This window comes from Condylura cristata, unplaced genomic scaffold (genome assembly GCF_000260355.1).
Source record: "Condylura cristata isolate star-nosed mole 26May11 unplaced genomic scaffold, ConCri1.0 scaffold00005, whole genome shotgun sequence".
NCBI lineage: Eukaryota > Metazoa > Chordata > Mammalia > Eulipotyphla > Talpidae > Condylura > Condylura cristata.
This window is the reverse complement of record NW_004567106.1, coordinates 4,220,523-4,242,038: the sequence shown is the minus strand read 5'-3', so window position 1 is coordinate 4,242,038 and position 21,516 is coordinate 4,220,523. Positions and strand designations below refer to the sequence as shown.

The window sequence follows — 21,516 nt, the reverse complement described above, 5'->3', positions numbered from 1 at the left end:
GGGGGCAGGGGGATTGCTGGACAACTATCCCTGAAGAATCTGCACAAAACGGGTGGTGGTGGGGTGAGAGGCTCCGGAGGTGCCGCGCCCTGGGTGGTGATGACGCCTGTCCTGGCCGCGGGGACTGGGCGGCAGTGACCGGGCGTGAGGACGGGTCGGACAGCTTTATCACCACACACCACCTCACTTCTTTAGCCCTGGTTTCCTGGACTTACCGTACCCCCAACATTTCATATAATTTAGCTAGCAGAACACACTGTAGGAAGTGTTGCTGGGAGGAATTCACACTCATTCCTGTCCACGAATTTAATGTGTAATAATGATTTAAATCAGAAAGGAAGCACAGGATGGAGGGGAGGGCGAGCCAGTTTGCTCTGCAACAGAGACTCTGTGGTGGTAAATGGAGGGGCTGTTTGCATTAGAAAGGGGTCTCCCGCTGTTCTGAAGGCGTCCCAGGGACTGTAAGGTGAACAGCCCACCCGAGGAGATCACCGTGTAGTGGCCACGAGGAGCCCCGCTGAAGTGCGTTGTGTGAGGAGAGCCGCCTTCTGCAGTGACTAGTCAGAGGTAAAGAGGAGGAGGTCGTTTGGCCGAGGGACACAGCCTTTCCGAGGAGTGGGGCGCGCTTGATGGTAAATGGAGCTAATGAGTGCTGATGGTCCTGGGCTCCTTTGTGATTATGCAGGAGATGGATTAGGTGGGAGGCCCTGCTTCAGTGAAGGTTCAGCTGCTGTCACGGCGAATGTAGAATGTAATCAGGCTTCAGAGAGGCCCTCTGTCGTCGTCAGCAGAAGCACTGACCCTCATTAAGACAGCGACTGTTCAACCCAGACCTTCACTGCTTTGCCAAAGGTTGCCCTTCTTGCCATCTGTGCTTCCTTACCTCCCCATTTCTGAAAAGAAATTGAAAAGAAATGGTTAATTGGCTCTCCTTGGTGGTTCTTTGGGTTAGGACACAGCACTTCAACCTAGGGGATTCCTCCCCTAATCCTACCTCCCCCCAGCCCCACCTCAGCTCCTGAGGTGATCCAGGAGGCCCGCCAGACCCTCCTGTCTTGCCAGAAGTTCCACTCTTGACCCAGGCTCCCCTCAGCAGTGTACTTCATTGATCTGCCTATCCTGTTCCCCATTCTGTCTCTAGTTGAAGCTTCTGCACCTCTGACCTGTATCCCAGTTCTGTATGCATAAATAAATCATTGGGGAAAAAAAGAAAGGGTTAATAGCTTTAGTGACCTGGCCCAAAGAGTAAGCCACCTTTAGGACCTGAAAAGAAAGCAACTTCTGAAAACCTTTTCTTTCTACTTTTTCTCCCTCTCCCGCAAAAATCAGCAATGCAAGGTATAATTAAAGGGGAAATGGGTGGGCAGAAATCTCTCTCTCTCTTTCTCACATACACACATACAGAATTCTATTGAAGACTGTACCAGAGAGAACCAAGGTTTCTCATCTAAAGTAGAATTTTGGTTGTTTTGCTATCACATTTTTTCTCTCTCCAGGGAATCTTTTTATTATTATTAATTCTTTATCAATAAGTATTTTACTTTCCTGAGAATGGGAAATGATTTCTTGTATAAGCTTCTGGATCAAGACTATTGTCACATCTTTTCTAACTAAAGAATAGGACAAGTGCCAAAATCACCATTTCAAGGAGACAACTCTCAACTAGTCCCCTATCATTGTTTTGGTTTTTCTTTTTTTTTAAGATTTATTTATTTATTCATACGGAACTGGGGTACAGGACAGAGATGTGGAAGATGAGAGGATTCACCAGGGACAGAGTGGGGAGCAGATCAGGCAGATCAACGAAGTACACTGCTGAGGGGAGCAGCGGGCGGGTCAGGAGAGGTCTGCCACACCATATGGATCTCCTCCAGGGCAGGCGGGTATCGAACTCATGCTGAAGTGGCTTAAGCTTCCTAGTGCAGTGCTTTAACCCACTGCGCCACCAGGGAGGCCCCCTATCATTGTTTTACTGGTATAGTTCATGTTGCATGCTTATATAGTGCACCCTCATGGAAAAATAGTATTGCTAACTAATATTCAAGTAGCTCACTCTTATTATAGTGTAGGGTTTATTTATAGCTGACTTTTCCTTTGATCTCATGATGTCTAGAAAATAATAATAGAAATAATGATATATCCCACTGAGTTTTACCATGAAGCTGGTATCAGTGATCCAAGAATTAAATTGACTTGTGACATCTGTAATAAGTGGAAGAACTGAAATTTGAACACAAAGCCCATACCCATCCACCATGTCCTATTCAGTTTCAAAGACCTAGATTCTTTCACTAGATGCTCATAGACATTTGACAAATCCTGAATCTTTATTGATCCATCTGCAAATGGGAAAATTGATAACTCTTGCCCATCAAACTCACAGATTTTTCTTGAAGATATATAAACACATGAAAACTATAAAAAAGCTGTAAGCTTTGCCTAAATATTAGGCATTTTAACTACTAGTCTCACCTTTATTCTTGCTGAACAAAGGAATTGAAGAAATAGGTTTAAGGAAGTTTCTAGAACAAAGAAATAAGTTTGAAAAGTCAACCTCATCTTGTCAGAGAAAACCAGCCTCGTATGGATTGGGTTCTCCTGCCTTCCAGCCACCCATGAGTGAGGAAGTACATGGTGTATACCTCAAATGGGCACTAACCTAAGTAAGCCTGCCAGAACTAAATAGGAAACCCTGTCCCAGTGAATATTCTGTTGAGGTTTTTTGTAACATCACACAGCATGTTGTATTATTGATTAAGCATCAATACAGAAAGACTCCAGACATTTCTCAATCCTTCAATTTATAAATTGTCCCTCTAATGTGATGGGTTATTAAGAAAAAGAAAAAAAGCTAATACTGTGTATGAGAAATCACTAATTATAAGTTTCCACATAAATATTAAAATGTGGGTGTTTTATCATTAAAAATTTATGTTATGTATTTGGTAAGTAGCCTTCAAGCAAATCCAGTATTAGAATGTACACTGGGATGCTGGTGATGGCTCTCTTTTGAGCACAGAGAGTTTAGTAAAAAGTCTGGAATGGAAACTAGAAAATGATAATTAAACCTGGTTTGGGTTGGGAAAGAAGGAAAGGAAGTGCTGAATTTGATTTCAGTTTCCTAGAGCAGTGTCAGTTTTTTCTGTCAATGATTTTTATGGTTAAGCAGTGTATTGTCATAAAGGGGAAAACATTAACTTCACATAGGAGATACAGTTATTCTCCCCAAATTTTTCATCGTATCATATACCATATACCCAGCAATGCACCCAACTTTCTTGATGCCCATGACTTGATGCATCTTTTATAAATAAAGATGCCATATCATCAACTCATAGATAGAACAAAGATAGGTAAGAAGGGAAAATTCTCAGAATTTTCAGAACAGTGAAAGGAGACGGATTCGAATTCAAATGTAGAGAAGTAAACCTTTATGAAATCCAAATGAATTTAATAGGACAGTGCTTCAGGTTGTTTGTTCTTCAGCTCATTAACTAATCTTTTTCACCTTATAAAAAATAACATTGTAATTAGATGTTGAGAAGATGCTGAGAGGTAGAATCTGACAGTAAAGTCATGATGTGATATAGTTTTCTGCTTGTAGATAAAAGGTATCAGTCAAGCCAGAGACAGATACACAGAGCAACACTTTATACTCTCGCAAGATCTGACAGTGGTATAGACAGGTTGCATTCTTTTGTTTTTTGACCCACCCAGCACCTGAACAAGCCCAGGAAAGACACTAGGGACCAAGATTCCAGCAACAAAGGTTTTACTCATTGGTCAAGTTATACTGACAGGGAGCTCAAGCTCTAAAGTCCTCTCCATGAACGGAGAAGGTGCAGAGGCTGATATGGATATGGGTGAGTATTGAGGAGGGAGACAAGCTAGAGTCTTCTTCAACAAGATTCAGAGAAGTAGGCAGGGTTTCCAGGACTGCATTCCTGCTCTTTTTCTTCCAAGTTTTGTCTTACCAGATCTGTCACAGTACCACAGGGCACCACTTTTTACCACAGTTGAAAGCATACTGTGCCTAAGGCTTGTCTTCTTTCTACCTCCATCTTGGTCTCAGCCAGTTTTGACTAGTTTTCTGTAGCTTGGAAAAGATAAGCAGAGCAAGGATGAGAGGCTTCTTATTAGGGAAAAAATAAAAGTAACCAGGAATAGAGCAAGGATGAAGAGAACATGGATGAGGAACTTAATGTTATGGCCAGTGACAACACTTGCCAATACATACGCGAAATAATCCACTCTCAACAGCAGGTGTCCACATGCTCACATCGAAGGCAGTACATGGTGGGTCACAGGCTTTCATGTTAGAGTCCATCCCTAAGCATCTCTGTGCTCCTAGAAGGGCAGCTAGTCTGACTCAGCAGCAGTTTTCTCTTTCTTGAAATAACAGCAGTATCTTTCTCTCAGACTTGTAAGGAAGATTAGTACCAACTAGAAGACAGAAAATAACTGCATCTGTTGAACATTTTCTACATGCCATTACCTTAGCATTGAATATTTGGCTTCATCTTCATCAAAACAACAGAATATGATCTGCCCCCGTTATGCTCATTATACAGATGAGGAAAATTTCCAAGAACATCAACTGGAAATGGCAGCATCAAATTCAGTTTTGTTTGATAGCTAAAAAAAAAAATTGCATTTAATCTGTGCTTTTACAATAATTCAACATATTTTGTTCACTGATGTATCTGAAGTGGCTTGAATAGCTCCTGGAACATTGTAAACATAAACAGTGTAATAAAATTTGTGGGCTGAATGAATATAGTGCTTCATATAAACCGAGGTGCTAGTCTATAAGCATTTTGCATAAATTTACCATTTCATTTTATTCTCACCACAATCTTGCACTATTATCTCCAATTTACAGCTGAGGTAACAAAGACTCAGAAGAGCTAAGTAGCTCCCAGGACAACAGAGTCAGTAAGTAAAAGAAGCCACAGTTGAGTCTATGCTTGCCCAGCTCTCACCTGAGCAAAGCTGCTTTCAACATTAAATGTATAAAGTGCCTATTACTGTGCCTGCCATAAAGTAGTTATGCCATAAGTAGTGTGCCGTCTTTACCGTATACATTTTAGTACTTGTAAGTAACTTATCTAAAGTAGGGACTATTTAATATATTGAAGTTTTATGTGGAAATGCATTTAAGCAGAATGCCTTCTAGTACTACTACATCTGATAAAATGGCATTTGTCTACTTCCTTTGATTTCTTAAACTACTAACAATTCAGGGTTGTTCTAAAAAACAAAGGTACTCAAGAATGTTGAATATTTGATCCTGCACTGGCACATGCCAGGCAGGCCTGCCTCTCCCCCAGTTTCCCTTTACCACCTTTGACTTGAAACCAGTGTTTGCTCTTGTACACAGAGAGGGTCAGTTTGATGATTAGGAGTCTGCTGCCCACCACTAGTAACAGGGTAAACGGACTACTTCAGACTGTGGGTAGAAGAAGGTTAACTAATGAATACTTTGCTTCTAGAACATTATGATGGAACTGCTGGACAGTAGCTTTTCTGTATAACAAAATGTTGCACTGTAAGCTAAAGGCAGGGTCTTTGGGATGTTACCTGCCATGTTCCTTTTAACTACTGTTGGTTCCCTCTGATGCTCTAAAATAAAATAAAATGCTTTCATCTACCTTAAGTCAGTCTGCAGTGAAATTAGGAAGCTCTTCCAGATAAGCACAAGGAAGAGGTTAGTGATACATACAGCCAGAAAAACAAAAATAAGTTTTAAATTCATACTGATTTTGAGGACTTGATTTCAAGTTGAAACTGGAAAAAAATATTTTTTTACAATTCAATATCAATACTTCATTTTTTAATTTATATATATTTATATATTACATAATTGCTCATTTTTGTACACTGTTATGTTTGTATGCTTTTTCCTTTTAGGTGTATATACCCCATAAAATTCACACCACCATTTCACCTATAAATTGTCACCATAGCCCCTTATGCTCTTCTTTCCCCAGTTTTTTTTTTAATAATATAATAGTTTATTTTTACATCATTTGGGGCCATTTTCCATCTGTTGTAATCCCTGTGGGCTTCCCATCACCAAATCACCCATGTGCCATCACCATAGCCCAGTGCACGGCCCCACCCCCCAGCCCCACCCCCCATTCCCCATTCCACCCTCTTAAAATGTCTCTGGTATATAGTTGTTCATTATTAGTATTTTCTCTCCTGGTCCTCTATATTCCTGCTATGAATGAAACCATGCGGTATTTTCCTTTTCTTTCTGGCTTATTGGGATCACTAAGCAAGATCTTTTCCAGTTCCATCCATGTTGCTGCAAAAGGCATGTGTTTATTTATTTATCTATTTATTTTGGTTGCTGAAAACTCTAAGATTTTTAAAAGAGGGTGACATCCTTAAGAAAAGAAGTACTAAACCATTTATGTTTCCAAGGTGGTATACAACTTAGATGACCACAAAAGGGAATAATATCACAAAAATCATAGCACTTAAAAATATTTTAAAATTAGAGTTTCTGTCTCTCTTAGCTCACAGGGAGGTAAGAGTACAAATGGAGAGAATATTAATGATGTTGTATATCTGGCCTGTTTTTATGGTACAGAACCTAATTGAATCAAAAGTACTAAGAACTTATCCTTCTCAAAAACCAAATCTGCTCTCCAACATTGCTAGAAATGCCCACATATTAAAGAAGTTAAGCAAGTTATTTCTTAACTCTGAGTAATGGATTAAGTCAATATTTTAACCTTGTGACTAAATATCTCAATGATCCTTCAACTTCTACATTATTTAACTAGGTAGTTAAATAATATAGATAGTACTGTAGATACATGTATATTTTCAATGACGTATAAAAATAGGAAGCAGAAAACTGTGAAAAACCACAATTGAAAAAAATGCAATGACTTTCTCCACTTCTATCAAAACCCCCCCTAATGGCTAAGGGTGAGAGTGCAGATTAGTCACCTATGAAAATGAGGGTGCAATTTTATGAGAAAAACTCATCAGCATAATTCTAATGAGTGATGGCCTTTGTTCTGAGAAATGAGAAATTCTGTAGTGTCAACCTAAAGAATATTAAAAAAAAAATTACTAGGAGGAAATTGAAAAAGTAATATATGTTAGAATGATGAGGACAACTTTTTTCTGATTGAACAGACAGATAAATATTGCATGAAGTATCAAAATACATTTAATTTTGCCACAACAATGGATATTCTCCTCACAAAAAGCATGAAACTAGGTGGTGATAAACAGATGCATCTTTTTTTTTTTTTCTTTTAAAGATTTATTTATTTATGCTTACAGAGCTGGGGTACAAGCCAGAGTGCAGGGGCGGTGAGAGGACTCACAGAGACTGGGGGGAGCTGAACAGGCAGATGTATTGAAATGCACTGCAGAGGGGAGCAGCGGGTGGGTCAGAAGAGGTCTGCCACGCCATGTGGGTCAGCTCCCTGGCCAGGGATCGAACTCGTGCTGCAGTGGATTCGGAGTGCTTCATAATGTGGTGCATTAACCCGTTGCACCACCAGGGAAAGCCAAACAGATACATCTTCAATGACTCTTGGGGTGGCTTGATTCTCCACCCCTTTTTTCTCAAAGGCTTGTTTTGTGCTTATACCAGTTTAAGTTCAACTTCACAGCTTAAATGCACCCACAGCACCAGGCAATTGCTAAGTTCTTGCAGCACTTTCTCACACAATGCCAACCATTTCCTGCACCGATTCCCACTGGGAGTATCTGTGAACTCTGGGCCCCAATTTAGGAATTTTTGCTATCATTGCATTAGCTCTTTTTTATCTCCTTTGTAAAGAATTATAAAGTACACAATTCATAGGTCCTGGGCTCCATTTAGGAATGTTTACTAAAACTTCTAAGGACCGAAGCTGAGTCCAACTCAAAGGTGTTCTCCCAAGCAGTAAATAACTTTAATCTGATTTAGTCACTTAATCTGGCATCAGGGAGCAGAAGCAGAAATACTTTCTCAAATTCTAGGTATTTTATTTTTGCTGGCATTAAAACTTAAGTCTTAAGCAAAGCCATATAAAGTCTTGCAAAGTTGGTCTTTCTGCAAAATGATGGCTTCACCAGTTATGATTCACTACTGAAGAAAAAAAAATTGTTTTAGCAATTCCAGTGTTGGCAGCTGCAGAGAAAATGAAAGTACTTATAGTTTAATAGGTAGAAAAGGGAAAGATAATGAGAAGAAACTATTTCCAGTTCATCCTAAAGTTGTCTTTGTTTTTTGATTCATGGAACATTGTATTGGAAAAATATAATAGATATTATAAAGAAATGTAAAAGCCACTAAAATTGAAGGATCATATTTACAAATCTTTTTATTCCTTCCTATTGAAAATAAAGTAAGAAGTTCTAAATGGAAACCAAGGCTGTGATTACCTGAATTTGTTTTTTTATGAGATATCACATGTGCTCTTGTTGTCAGTTACCATGGATTGAAATATACACCTGTGTTTAATCCTATTAGGAATTTATAGACAGAAAAAATATAATATATTCAAAGATGAAGGGATAGCTTTATGGAAGCATGGTGGTAACTGAGTCCTTATTCAACAGGGAATGAATGGATCTTACGGATTCTTGTGCTAGAATTAAGACAGTGTAGGTTGTGACTGGTGTGATCTCTGAGGAAGAACATCTGTTTTCTGTACAAAGTGAAGGGCACTCCACACTGTGTGTCTGCCACTTCTACTTTCCAGTGGAAACCAGCAGTTTCAATTTATATTCTTGGAAACCAGAAGTCCCAGTGCATGTACTTTCAAATTTTTTCCCCATAAAGTAAACTGATTTCTGCCAGCATTTTAGTAGCTTGTAAAAAAGCAGCTACCTACTTTTTAAAAATAAAATTAGAATGTCAGATAATTCTCAGCTTCAAAAATCTAAAATAGTGCCTAGTACATAGTAGGTGCTCAACCGTTGGGATGCAGAAATCAAATGTCAAATGACTGGACATCTTCAAAGATTAAAACCGTTACCACTTTTCAGGAGAAATAAGAACCCATTTCAATGAAGGTTGAATTCAGTTGTCCCATGACAGATATGGAAGTGCAGTCAGTCTGGAAAAAGAGGGGTCAAGGAAGATTGCCTCAATGTGCTCTCCACTGTAGCAGTCCCCCAGAGGAGGAGAGAGTGTGCAGGACCCTTGGCAAGAGCAGGGATTTTAATTTATATAAAGTGCTGCTATCTTGACTGTGCTGCTAGGATCCTGGACTTTCTTCTTTGTTTGGTGGATAGCTGGTGCCAACGATGACAGTATTTACTGGAAATTTCTATTCATTCAAAAGAAAGAATTATCACGCATTCTAAGGGCCAGATAATTTCCTAGTCTTCTGCAGTGGGAATGAGAGAACCATGGTACAGTGATGTGGTGAGCATGCAGCACCATCCTCCCCCCCACACACATCCCCACCCCGCCCCCTCAAGGATTTGCTGAGTGCATAAGTGAGTAGGTGAAGGATTCATTTGTGCATGAGTAAATGCATGAATAAAACAATACTCTTAATTCTGAAGCCATTTAGAATAAAGCAGAAGGTTCAGACATTTGCCTAGCTTTTCCAGTTGACATTGAAATGGTACTTTTCTTCCCTTTGCTAGATCCTCTGCAGTTATGTCATTCCTCCATTTTTAAGAGTGAAAATAATGCTTATAATGTCTATATTACCTACTCATCTAGAGATACTTTAAAAACGTGAAATATATTGGCCCTCTCTGATGGTGCAATGGGTTAGGATGCAGCACTGCAAGCTGGCCACAGCTACTTCAGTGCTAGTTTGATCCTTTTCCCTGGGGGTGGAGGAGAGGGGGGCAGGGTGATCCACATGGCGCTGCAGACCTCTCCTGACCTGCCTGCTGCTCCCCTCAACAGTGTACTTCTTCCATCTACCTATTCTGCTCACCACTCTGTCTCTGGTAAATCCTCTCACCGCCCGCCCCTGCACCTCTGGCCTGTACCCCAGTTCTGTATGTATAATAAATAAATCCTTTAAAAACTTTTTTTAAAAATGCATTTCTTCTAGGACATCTTCTTGAGCAATTACACCAAGTCCCATCATTCAGGCCCCACATCACCATAATTGTCATCACCTCTGGAACACAGATATGACTCAAAAAAAAAAGTGAACTATTAATATTTTTGTAAACAACAAAACACTCCATGTATACTGACCATCATCAATGAACTTTCAAGAGGAAGAAGACTAGAGTGGAACAACGTGGCAAGTTCCACATCCTTTTCCTAAAGGACAATTTGAAGTGCCACCTTCTTTGCCCAAAAAGTATTGCATCTAACACTGAGACTCTTTTCTACTTGGTATCACTTGGCATTTCTCTCCAGTCATAGATGAAACCAGTCAGTATTTGATTTCAGTATGCTCAACCAAGCCTTGAGCAAACATCTCATAAAACTGACTCTTCCCTCACCTGTCTTCTTCATCCCACCTTTTAGCTGAGTAAAAGGTAAACAGAGAAGTAGAGAGAACAACATCATCATAAAGAAACTAAAAACCCCTAGATAATACAGTTTGCCAATGTGCATTATAATATACTAGTCCTATAATTCAGAAGTTAATACTTGTATCAATATATACTGTGTTCAAGAAAAAAGATTCATTTCCTGCACATTAATCCCTGCTCACCAGTCCCTCCAGGAAAAAGTCACACAGAGATGTACAATGACTATACTTTATTCTCATCCCACTGTACATTTAATTTTATATATTGATTACATGCTGGATCAAAATTTATTTTATCAATGTTTCCTAATGCTTGAGTAAGAATGCAAATTAGGGGCCCTCCCTTGAGGCACAGCGGGTTAAAGCACAGCACTAAGAAGCTAATGTCACTTTTGCATGAGTTCATCCCCCCCTGCTGCCCCAGAGGTGATCCACATGGCCCCGCAGACCTCTCCTGACCTGCCTGCTGCTCCCCTCAGCAGTGTGCTTGTTGATCTGCCTGTTCTGCTCCCCTCTGTTTCTGGTGAATCTTCTCACCACCCCTTCACCTCTGGCCTGTATACCCCAGTTCTGTATGTATATATACATAAATTTTTTAAAAATGCAAATTAATCAGCAATCTCACAAATAGGGCAAAGTATGGAAGAACAGATATCATGTTGCATTTTCAAATGAAAAGTAAAGTCAAACAAACAAGGCCCCATCTGCCTCATGAGTATAGAATATGCCAAATTCATTGTAATATTATTATAGAAGCAACTGCCAACAGTTCTGAACAGGGCTATAGCTGCTAACTTCATTTTGCCAAAGGACTGGGGAAAGATTCAGTTCCAATAAGAATGATCATTGTATCAATTGAGTTGACTTACCTGGGAAGCCTGTCAGTTCCCAGATGTGGGGAACATTTCTCCCAATGTCACTGCTAATGGGCTGTGTAAGGACTCAGGCCCTGCTTCTACAGCAAATTATTCCTGAAAAACACCTTGAACATAACATTATTCATCCTGTCTTATGGCATTAAGATGGAGTAGGAGCTTTTACCCTGCCTCCTCCTTTGTAATTGAAAAACAAAAACACACACGTTAGACTTCTTCTTTTCAACAATCAAACAAAAGACTGTGTTCAATAGCATGTTTGAGAGTTTAAGGTAGTCTTAAATTTACTTAAAGGTAAGAGGAAATGGAGACCCATAAAAACGTACCTTTATTGTATCTTATAAATATTGCTGATTACTAACTCTTGCTAACATCATTGTCAAATGACCATGTCAAAATTTCTCCTGACTCCCTGACCTTCTCCTTTCTTAGATATTGTCACTGTCTTCTCCTTGAGTGAGCACTAGGATTCCTGTTGTAATTCGTATATTTTCAAAAACTTCAGACACCCCTTGCTGGAGTAGTAGCTTCACCTGTCAAAGCTTCAGAAGAACTTCAGTAACCAAGACATGTGAATAGTGTTCATTTTTAAGTCAGCTGAATCTTATAAACAGAAGCAACTACTTCTCAAAAGTAAACTGAATTAATAGTTTTTGGGAAATGTATATTCTGCACAGAAGTAGAAATTCTCTACTTCTGGTATCTTGTTCAATCCCATCCTCTCTTTTCTTCTTTGTCTTCTTCTTAGTTAACAAAGTCCTGACATGGTGATCCATAAAAATTCCTTTTCTAGTATTACTCACCTTAATAATAAAGATAAAACAATCTTTATCTTACCTAGTCTTAAGATTATAGACAGTAATAGCTTAGAAAATACCTCCAATATGCATTAATGAGCCATGTTTAACTTATACACACTACTGAATTATAGGACCTACATGCAAAATTAAATTTAAAAATAAATACCTTATTCTCTCAGTTGAGCCCACTACACATACAATGATGATATAGGCAGGAGACAAAGGGAGAACTGCAAGCTTGAATGTCTGTCTAGTAGTTTACGATTACAATTATCAGATTATCTTCCTGTTTAAGCGGGGAGAGAAAACAGAGCTGGTTCTCAGATTTGATCCTAAGAACTTTCAACTGTGCCTGTCAACCTTCGTGATGCCAATGAGACATCCCCTCCTCATGGATAAAAGCTGGAGATTTTGTCCCATGAGTGCTCTTGAACATTTTTGGTGAATACATCTTTTTTAGTTTCTTTAAATTGCAAATAAAACACCCAGTTTCCTTATAATAATAAAAAAAAACTGGAAACTTTCTACCACTACCACTACCACTACCAGTCACCCCATCTAGGTCTCCTTCTGAGGGAAGGGGTGACAGGACTTCTCTTTGTTTCCCTGTTGGAATTTTTCTCCTTTCTTCCACTTGCTAACGGATCGGGTGGAGCCAGGAGAGAACAGATGACAGGGATAAGGATGTCCCCACTTTGCTAAACAGTCATAAGATGGCTTCAGCTCTCTTGGGGAGCAAGTGGCTCAAGTCAAAACTTGGGGGCATTTTCACGACAACCTCAAAGCCCAGGTGGGGCTTTCAAATAGGAAGCAACAATGGGTGACACATTTTCTTCTAGCTGCTCACTTCCTTCTCAAGGCCTGGTTTTCTCCAGGTTGTTTTTGTGTTACTGTTCCAGTTCCTTCTTCCGTAACAGGATTTTAAATGACTTAGACCCATGGGTCCAGGGAAATGTTCATGCATCCTTGTCCTGCACTCCGTGGGAGTGTAGCAAGTGCTGATGCAGTGTGATTTACTCCTGCCCCCCTCCAACTCTCCTGCTCCCTCATCATCTCAAAGACGGTACTGTCTCTCCTTTAGATTCCTTGCATCCCCTAAATCTAAGGACACAATATTTATTCAATTGCTTTCATTACACTTGAGGTAAAGAGAAAATCCCTGCCTAGGGAAGAAAGAAGATGGCCAGAATTTTTTGTGTCTGCCCTTAATGTGAGGGTCTGAGTTCTGGAACTGTCTAACAGGTGTTCCAACATCTCCTCTGCAAATTCAGCCTGATAACACAGCCCAGCCCACCTTGAGAATATGGGACCTGTTGAATCTTGATGCCTATGTGGAAAATTCAGCTCAGCGTTCTGTTACAAGACAAGAAAGATTTCATTGTATTCTGTAGTAAACTACTGTTTTCTGTTCTTCATAGTAAATTATTCTTGCTAAAATTGTAACAATCAGAAATTTCAAAACAGCATTTTCAACTTAATGCCAATGCCCTAGAGTTACTACACTAGCATATCAGCAAAGTGAAATTACCAACGAAGATTTATTGAATACTCATTTTTGTTGATAAAGCACTGTGCCCGGTACTTTGTCTCTGTAACCAGGGAAATGCTCACACATCCTTGCCCTGCTGTCAGTGGGAGTGTAGCAAATTTTAGTCCTTAAAATAACCTTATGAAATGACATTCCCATTTTACAGAGGGAGGTTCTAAAAAATGGAGTAATTTGCCAAAAATCTTCCACTAGTCAGTGGTAAAGCCTGGGTTGGAATCTAGGCAGTGGAGAATGGAGACAGTTTTTCTTCTATAGAGCAGATCCTGTTTTTTCTCTATATCCCTGATGAAGAAAAAAAAGAAAACCAGAATGGATGCCCCCACTTGGGCCATTATCTATTGCACGTCTCACTTCCTCACTTACCATTACTATATTTCCTAGCAAGTCCCCCAGATTCCATGATAGGTGAACTGGCAACTGGAGTGTCTAAATTGTCTCGGTCTGCAGGGGTGAATATGCGTGTGATGTGCCCTGGGGGTAGAGGAAAGGTGCAATGCCCAGGGGTTCAGAGTGAGCCATTTGCCACCAGGAGACCTCCAGCTCCCACAGCTCTCAACTGCAAAAAGCAAGTCAAAAAAAAAAGAATGAATACAAACTATTATTTAAATGTTAGAAGTGTCTGTGGGTTTTATTTAGAAGGATGATGATGTTTATGTGACCAGAAATATGTACAGGAAATTAATTCCTTTTTACATCAATTAGTCAATGGTAAAATAGGTTCCATTGTATGTGATTTTGTTTAAAGTCAGTTTCCAAGAAACTGTTTTCCCATAAACCTCAGCATTTGAGAAAGACCAGAAAGGACTAGTCTAGATAGTAAGCAACGACAGTTTATTGAGAAAAAGGTTTGTGTGGCTCTGGGGCAAAGGCCAGCCACTGGTAAAGCCAGCAGGGCATCTGGGAGAAAGAAAGCGGAGCTCGGGGCTTATGTAACGTGTGAAACTGACTGGCTCTATTTTTCACGCCATGCCCTTTTTTAGTCAGGCAGGTATGCTGGGGTGATATTGAATACTTGGATACTTAGTTGGTCCGGATACCCGGCCCATCCGGATGTCCAGAACAGAAACTATCAATGACATTAAGTGAGGACTCACTATATACATCTTAAATTCTATTAAGAAGAGTTACCTTTAATGGCTTTTAAGAAGCTTTTAGGGGAGACAATTGTTTTTATTGTTGTTATTGCTGTTCTTACAACATACGTTTTCATACAAATTATCCTTCTCATTATATGACTAAAAGTGACATTTTAAACACCCTCACACCTCCTATTCTTTATTCTTGTCTATGTTTCTAAAGCTGAACGCAGAGTAAAGCAGAGATCTCAATCTAACTGACAGTGAAAAACATTGAGTTGGAATATATCCCCTGGGGTACCTACCGATAGATTCCCATAATACCCATTAAAATGTACACCTTAAGTTCTTTCAGATAGTTGCTCATTCAAGAGTATGTCATCCATATCTTGCAAGTTGGTCTTAAGTCGCTTGGATGATACCACCTTTGGGTGCACTGCCATTCCTTATGCCCATATAATTACAGAAATATCCGTCAATTTTGGTGTTGTTTCTTCTGGGACCCTAGAACTTCCAAACTTTATAGACAGTACTATACAATTAGCAACTTCTAATCACCATAATTCTCCTGTTTTTAAGTTTATGAGAATTATAGATGAATCAAAGATCTAAGAAGATGCATCCAATGGATAGGCATTGCCTGCAAGATTAATGCTACTAGCCAAGGGTCTTTCTCTAAACGAACTCCTTCATCTGATTACCCTCATGCTTTTACTACTCTCTGAGTCAGATTTCCTACTAGAGTCCCTCTCAATATCCACACTTCTTTTGTTCCCCATCTTAGATCTAACTAAATGCAAGTAGGCACTAGATTATAGCTCCGAGAAATTCCCAAGTTTTGTTTGGAAATAATTGTGTTCTTGACTCCTCTTGGAATGAATATCTTCATCAAGATACCAAAAGAAGTATAATTTTAACCTTAAATCTGGGAGCATAATATGTCTAGAAGGAGTGTCTTATATAAAGAAGACAAAATCACCCCTTAGAGGAAGAGAAAGAAATTACTATAGCCAGCGCAGAAAGGAAGAAATGGCTGCATCCGGGCTCTATCCATTCTGGTGATTGCTCTCCGCCAGCTCATCAAATGTTGTAAGTTTTTTGTTCGAAAGTGGGCAGTGAGGCCAGTGCTAATAGAAAGTTCTTGACCAAAATCTGTGTGGTTTCACAAATATTTGGCAAAGAATTGTCTCCGCTAGTGGATTAAAAGACCCAAGGAAGTCACCGATTTACAGCATTGGCAGGTTTTCCTTTCTTAAAGATATGCGCGACAAAGTACTTGTCAATTTGACATCTGCAATCACATTCTCTGTAGCAGACTTTATAGCATGTCATAGACTATTATGACATGTGACCCATCAGATGGCTTTTGTGATTTCACCCTCAAATACTATTCATGACATCTCCATGTTGGCAGTGAATAAATTCAGCACAGGTTATCCTCCATCAGTCAGAATTCATCCCTATTGAATAGTTCAACTCAACTGAGGTCCCTACGGGTGTTGTTGTAATATCCTGCTAATCGAAAGGGCTACATGGCCCTGAATTGCGGAGGTTTGCTACAACGACAAGATCATTTTTATCATGACTTAAGTTATAATTGCTGCTAAATTAATAATAGTTACATTTATATATGTATAAGTCACATAAATAGGAATATGTATGCTAATGAACACTAGTAGTTGTTTCAACGATTTTTTGTTGGTGGTGGTTTTGCCGCATGAACTTTATTACTCAGTTGTAGTCTATACTCTTAACTCCTCTAAAGAAACAAGCCAGTGGATAAGAGCCGTAACAACCAAATAAGTCCCCTGTCAGAAAGGCTGGAACACTTTCGGATCACAAATTATCATTATAATACCTGTATGTGCCTCAGTCTGGTTAAAGCATTCATCAGAGATGAATCATTACTGTTAGAGTCAGGGCAAAGACATAGAGGATCATTGCAAACGATGCCTGAGCTATTTGCTGTGGGATTGATGGGGCAATAACTTCACTTGAAAATTTCTAACGTTGCCACCTAGGCATAGAGTAACCTGTGCTTTTTGAATTGAAGTGGAAGTCAACAAATCAAGCAACCCTGTGTCAAGGATCCATTGAGGTATTTGGCTTCACACTTGGATGACAACAATAGCATCCTAGCAACTAATCTCCTGGTCTGTAGTGTCCCACCACGTCAGTCCATTCCAACCATGCTGTCAGAAACAAATCTGAAATAGCTCCATTGCAGCCTTCCTTCCCACACCCCCTCAAAACTCATGGAAAACCTTGCCTAGGTGGAATTTGACCTTTCCTAGCTAGCCTGTCACTGCTTTGCTTTCTCAACCCTTTTATTTCCACACAAGTCTACTCAACTTCCCCCCAAGTTTTCACCTCCAGGCTTACTCTGTTGTTCTCTGCCTTGTCAAACCCCACTCCACCTGCAAGTTCTTCCCCCATTCTTTCTGTGAAATCTTCCTACCCACCCCTATCTTTCCTCCTCTGAAATCATTCCTTCATTCCTTCATTCCATATGTTCTTTTTTTTTTTTTAAAGATTTATTTATTTTTGCACATAGAACTGGGGTACAGGACAGTGGTGCAGAGGTTGAGAGGATTTACCAGAGACAGAGTGGGGAGCAGAACAGGCAGATCGATGAAGTACACTGCTGAGGGGAGCAGCAGGCAGGTCAGGAGAGGTCTGCCACGCCATGTGGTCACCTCCGGGGCAGGTGGGAATCGAACTCATGCTGAAGTGGCTTTAGCTTCTTAGTGCTGTGCTTTAACCTGATGCGCCACCAGGGAGGGCCCACCATATGTTCTTTTGAGCACCAACCAGGTGAGTACATTTTTATTGGTTAGTCCTTGCCTCTCATTTAGCACATGTCATTTCTCCATTAGATAACAGAAGGATTGCATAAGATTTGTTTGTCTTATCACCCCTCCCATGTCTGATTGCATCCTCTTCACCTCCTCCACAGCACCTGACTCTGTGCCTAGCACAGAGAAAGGTCTGGAGATGTGAGGGGATACCTGCGGATACTTGGCTTCTCAGCCAGAATCTTTCAGAGTGAGGAGAACTGGGATTTGTCTCTTTTGGCCATGTGTTTATCAGAAGTCACAACCCAGTGACCTTCTATGCTCAATGATATGCCCTACCATCTGAACTCCTAGCAGTAAATCCTTATTTCTGGGAGCCTGACATTTAAATTCCAAAGGCTGATCCAAGGGATGCAAGTGTTTCAAAGCGCCCTCTTTCTAACTTTGCCGTCAAATCAGAGATCCCCTCATGCCATGTCAAACCTGCTTTAATTTACTGATTGAGACATGTATGAATGCAAACACTTCTGAATGTCAAAGATCTTTAAAATACAACCTCCACAGTAAAACTGCCAGCTTTTTAGGAGTGCCAAAAGCTTCACATATTTGCTGCTTTAGCCTCCCCATATTTTTCTGTTGTGATCTCTTTGAAGTCAGAGTTCAATGAGGAGTTTTTGGTTGAACTCTTTGGAAGGACTGAAAGGAATCAGACCTAATCTAAGCAGAATAGGTACATCTGTGAAGGCTCAAACAACACTATGTGATCATCTCTATACCTCAGTCAGTGATGGGAGTTAAGTTAAAATAAGCATGGTGTAACACACTGGGGACGCTTAGAAAATTCTCCTTGGTGCACTACAAGTTATTGAGTTTTGATTTTTCTGAAAGCAGAGGCAGGGGGTGGGGGGTGAGAAACATAGAGTCTCAGCGACTACTTCCAACTTCAGGCTGCCTTGGCCATGTCCCACACCTCACAGGCAAACTCTCCTTATTCAAGAGCTGCTTCAGTGCCATTCCAGGCCATTCAGGCTCTGCTGCAGGTGCTACCTACACTCAGTAACACCAGAGCCTTTGAAAGAAGAGCTAAGCAGGTGGTGAGAGTGGAAGCGGCTCCATGTTTTAGTAATAGCGCACAGTGATGGGAAGCAAGGTTGTACTTAAGGAAGAGCAGAGTGCGTAGTTTGCATCTGCCTTTCTTCTTTCCACCCAGAAAACAGGCAGCGTCTCATTACCAGGGAGACAAGCACAGACTGGTGTCAATCTTCTTCTTGACGGCATGCCTCTCTGCCTCACCGCATGCTTTCTGGATGGCAGGCCCGTGCAGCACTCTGAAGCCTGCAAACTTGCTGACATCTCACCTAAAATAGAACCACAACCCTGCCATCTAAATAAATCCAAAGGCTTTCAACGCGAGCAGTCAGAGGGAGTGGGGCTTCTCAGACCCCAAGATGTGAGGAAGTCAGGATGCTTGGGCAGGCCACCAAGTTTTCCCAGTGCATTGTGGAAGAGGGGATATTTCACAGTGTACCCAATTGGAAGAGGGAGTATCCAGCGAAGGCGGAGGACAGGGCACCTGCTCGTTAGGCCTCTCCACACTGCTCTAGGGTCACAGGAACAGCCCTTGAATCCTGAGCTGCTTAATGCAAGACCACTCATCAATAAAGTACTTATGCTCTCTGCTGTATTGACGTGGACTCCTCCTGACCCTGCTGGCACTGATGGGGCCTGCTCATTGCTGATGCTGCGGATGGACACCGCAAACTTTGCTCACTGAGACTGCAGCGCTGCAAACTCCCTGCGGGACTGCTGACCACTCACAGTAATTACTTGACCTTTATCAGCCTCCATTGACAACTGCCATTGATACTTGATATTCACACAGCCCCTCCATTAGACCCATCCCACAGGAGCTTTTGTGGTATAAGCAATGGGCACAATGGTGAGTGAGAAGGGGTGGCATTTTGGTCATGATCTTTGCTACTGAATGGTGTGGACTTGCTGTTCTTCTGTGATCCCTGTTGTTTCCGACTCTACAAACCATTCGTACAAAAGATATGTATCAAGAAACTATGTTCAAAGTCCTATTTGGGGTGCTGTGGGGGATAGAAAACAGATTCATTTATAAACTCAGTCCACAAGCAACTTCTTTTCTGGTAGGAAATTGCAAACAGGAGGTAGTGTCATTTCTGAGTGTGAGTCTCCTTGATGTCCTCCATGTGCTAAGAGTCAGATGACACAATGAGAAAAAAAAAAAGTATTTGGGTGTCAGCCACACCTGGACTTGTGTTTCTCTATCACTGACAAATTTTCATCAAGTGACAGCTGATCTCCACGGTGATGTTCTACTCGGGAGAAGGACTCATGTCCACTTCACTGATTGTTGCAGGAAAGTGGGATGCAATAAAATCATTTCACTGAAGTACTTCCTGAGAAAGTGTGATGCATCGGCGGCCCGCAGACCACAGCAGTCTGCGCAGGGCCCTGAAAATGACCAGTCTAGCAGAGTTGCTTCACCACCCTGTGGTGTGTGGACAGAAAAGCAGCCAGCCACAGGCTTTGCGACGCCCCTGAGAGTCCACAGCACTGGGAAACATGAATCTTATCTTCATTTTCACAGACTGTGACTTATGTTTCTAGATTTACAGCTATCTGTGCCTATTCATGTTCCCTTCCTCCTTAGTATGGTGATTAGATCCAGCCAGGCCCTTCCTGCAGTCCCTTCATTGAAACCAAAGCTTCTAGATACAAAGATGATTCTTTTCTACAACCTACTTCAGAACCTCTAACCTCTAGCAACAGTTTATAACATCATTTAAATTAGCCCTCAGCAGTCATTCTGCCACTATTTGAAGCTTCAAACATTTGTTTGTGGTGCTGATTTTCTCAAGCCTCAGAAAGACTAGACTCCTTGACTAGTGTTGCAGAGTTAGTAGGAATGGAATCCCCTCACCCTTACTCCAGAATCCAGGCTCTCAACTATCTGGGCACCAGGTGTTGAGGCTCCCACTCATGCTGGACTTCAGGGCACTGGCTCTGACCCCAGAGAAGAGCAGGTTGCTCATGAGGGGACGAATGGATGGAGAAAGCAACGGAGAACTGAGGCAGAGGAAGGACATGAGGGAACACTGAGTTTGAGGTGTCCCAGTGGGGGAGGAATGCCTCTCCCACCCTTGCATGCCATGGGAAGTCCCTACTCTATCTGGTTCTGAGAGAAAGATGTGCTACCCTGGCAAGAATCAGGTGTTTCTGCCATTACTGGCACTTGATTTCCTTTTTAAATAAGGTGTTTCCTCTTCGTTCCCATGCTCTCGGTCTCCTGCCACCTTCCAATATAGCCGCACCTTCAGATGTGTTCCCAGATTCTGAATCTGCTCTTGGGGAGTCTCCTACCCCTATGGGTCATGAAGCTTGCATGCTGCATGTGCAGGCCCAAGCAGAACCCAGTGCCTCACCTGTGGGACTTCTTTTGCAGATTATTGGAACGATTCCTCTGATGCCGAGTCCAGGACCATCCAGTCAAACAGCAAGCAGCACGCAGGGCCTTCAAGTGCAACCCATCACCCCCCAGCTCCTGACAAATGCCCAGGGCCAGATCATTGCCACAGTCATTGGGAACCAGATCCTGCCAGTGATCAACACCCAGGGCATCACGCTCTCGCCTATCAAGCCCGGGCAGCAGGTAAGGGCTCCGTGCTCAGGCAGCGTGGTCCCTGACACCTCGTCCCATAGCCCTGCTTCTGTTTGATCTCGACCAAGAAAAAAGTAATTTTTAATTACAAAATATCTAATCCTTCTAATTCTAATATAGATATAGATAATATAAGTATAGATCTGTATCTCAATACGTAGGAAAAGGCAAATAGCTTTGTCACATTCTTAGCAAATATGGGTGATACCTAAACAGCTCTCTAATCTAAAATTGAACATATTAAATTTAAACAGAGCAGGTGGC

The 21,516-nt window shown here is 41.1% G+C and overlaps 1 protein-coding gene across 2 annotated transcripts in view; it reads left to right on the top strand.

Moving 5' to 3' along the window:
* Window positions 1-21,516, top strand: part of POU6F2 (POU class 6 homeobox 2) — a 491,272-nt gene that overhangs the window by 437,111 nt on the left and 32,645 nt on the right. For both annotated transcript variants that reach the window (XM_004676660.1, XM_004676659.1), the window contains exon 8: window positions 21,037-21,243. In XM_004676660.1, the coding sequence (XP_004676717.1) occupies window positions 21,037-21,243 (207 nt within the window). The remainder of the gene's footprint in view (window positions 1-21,036; window positions 21,244-21,516) is intronic.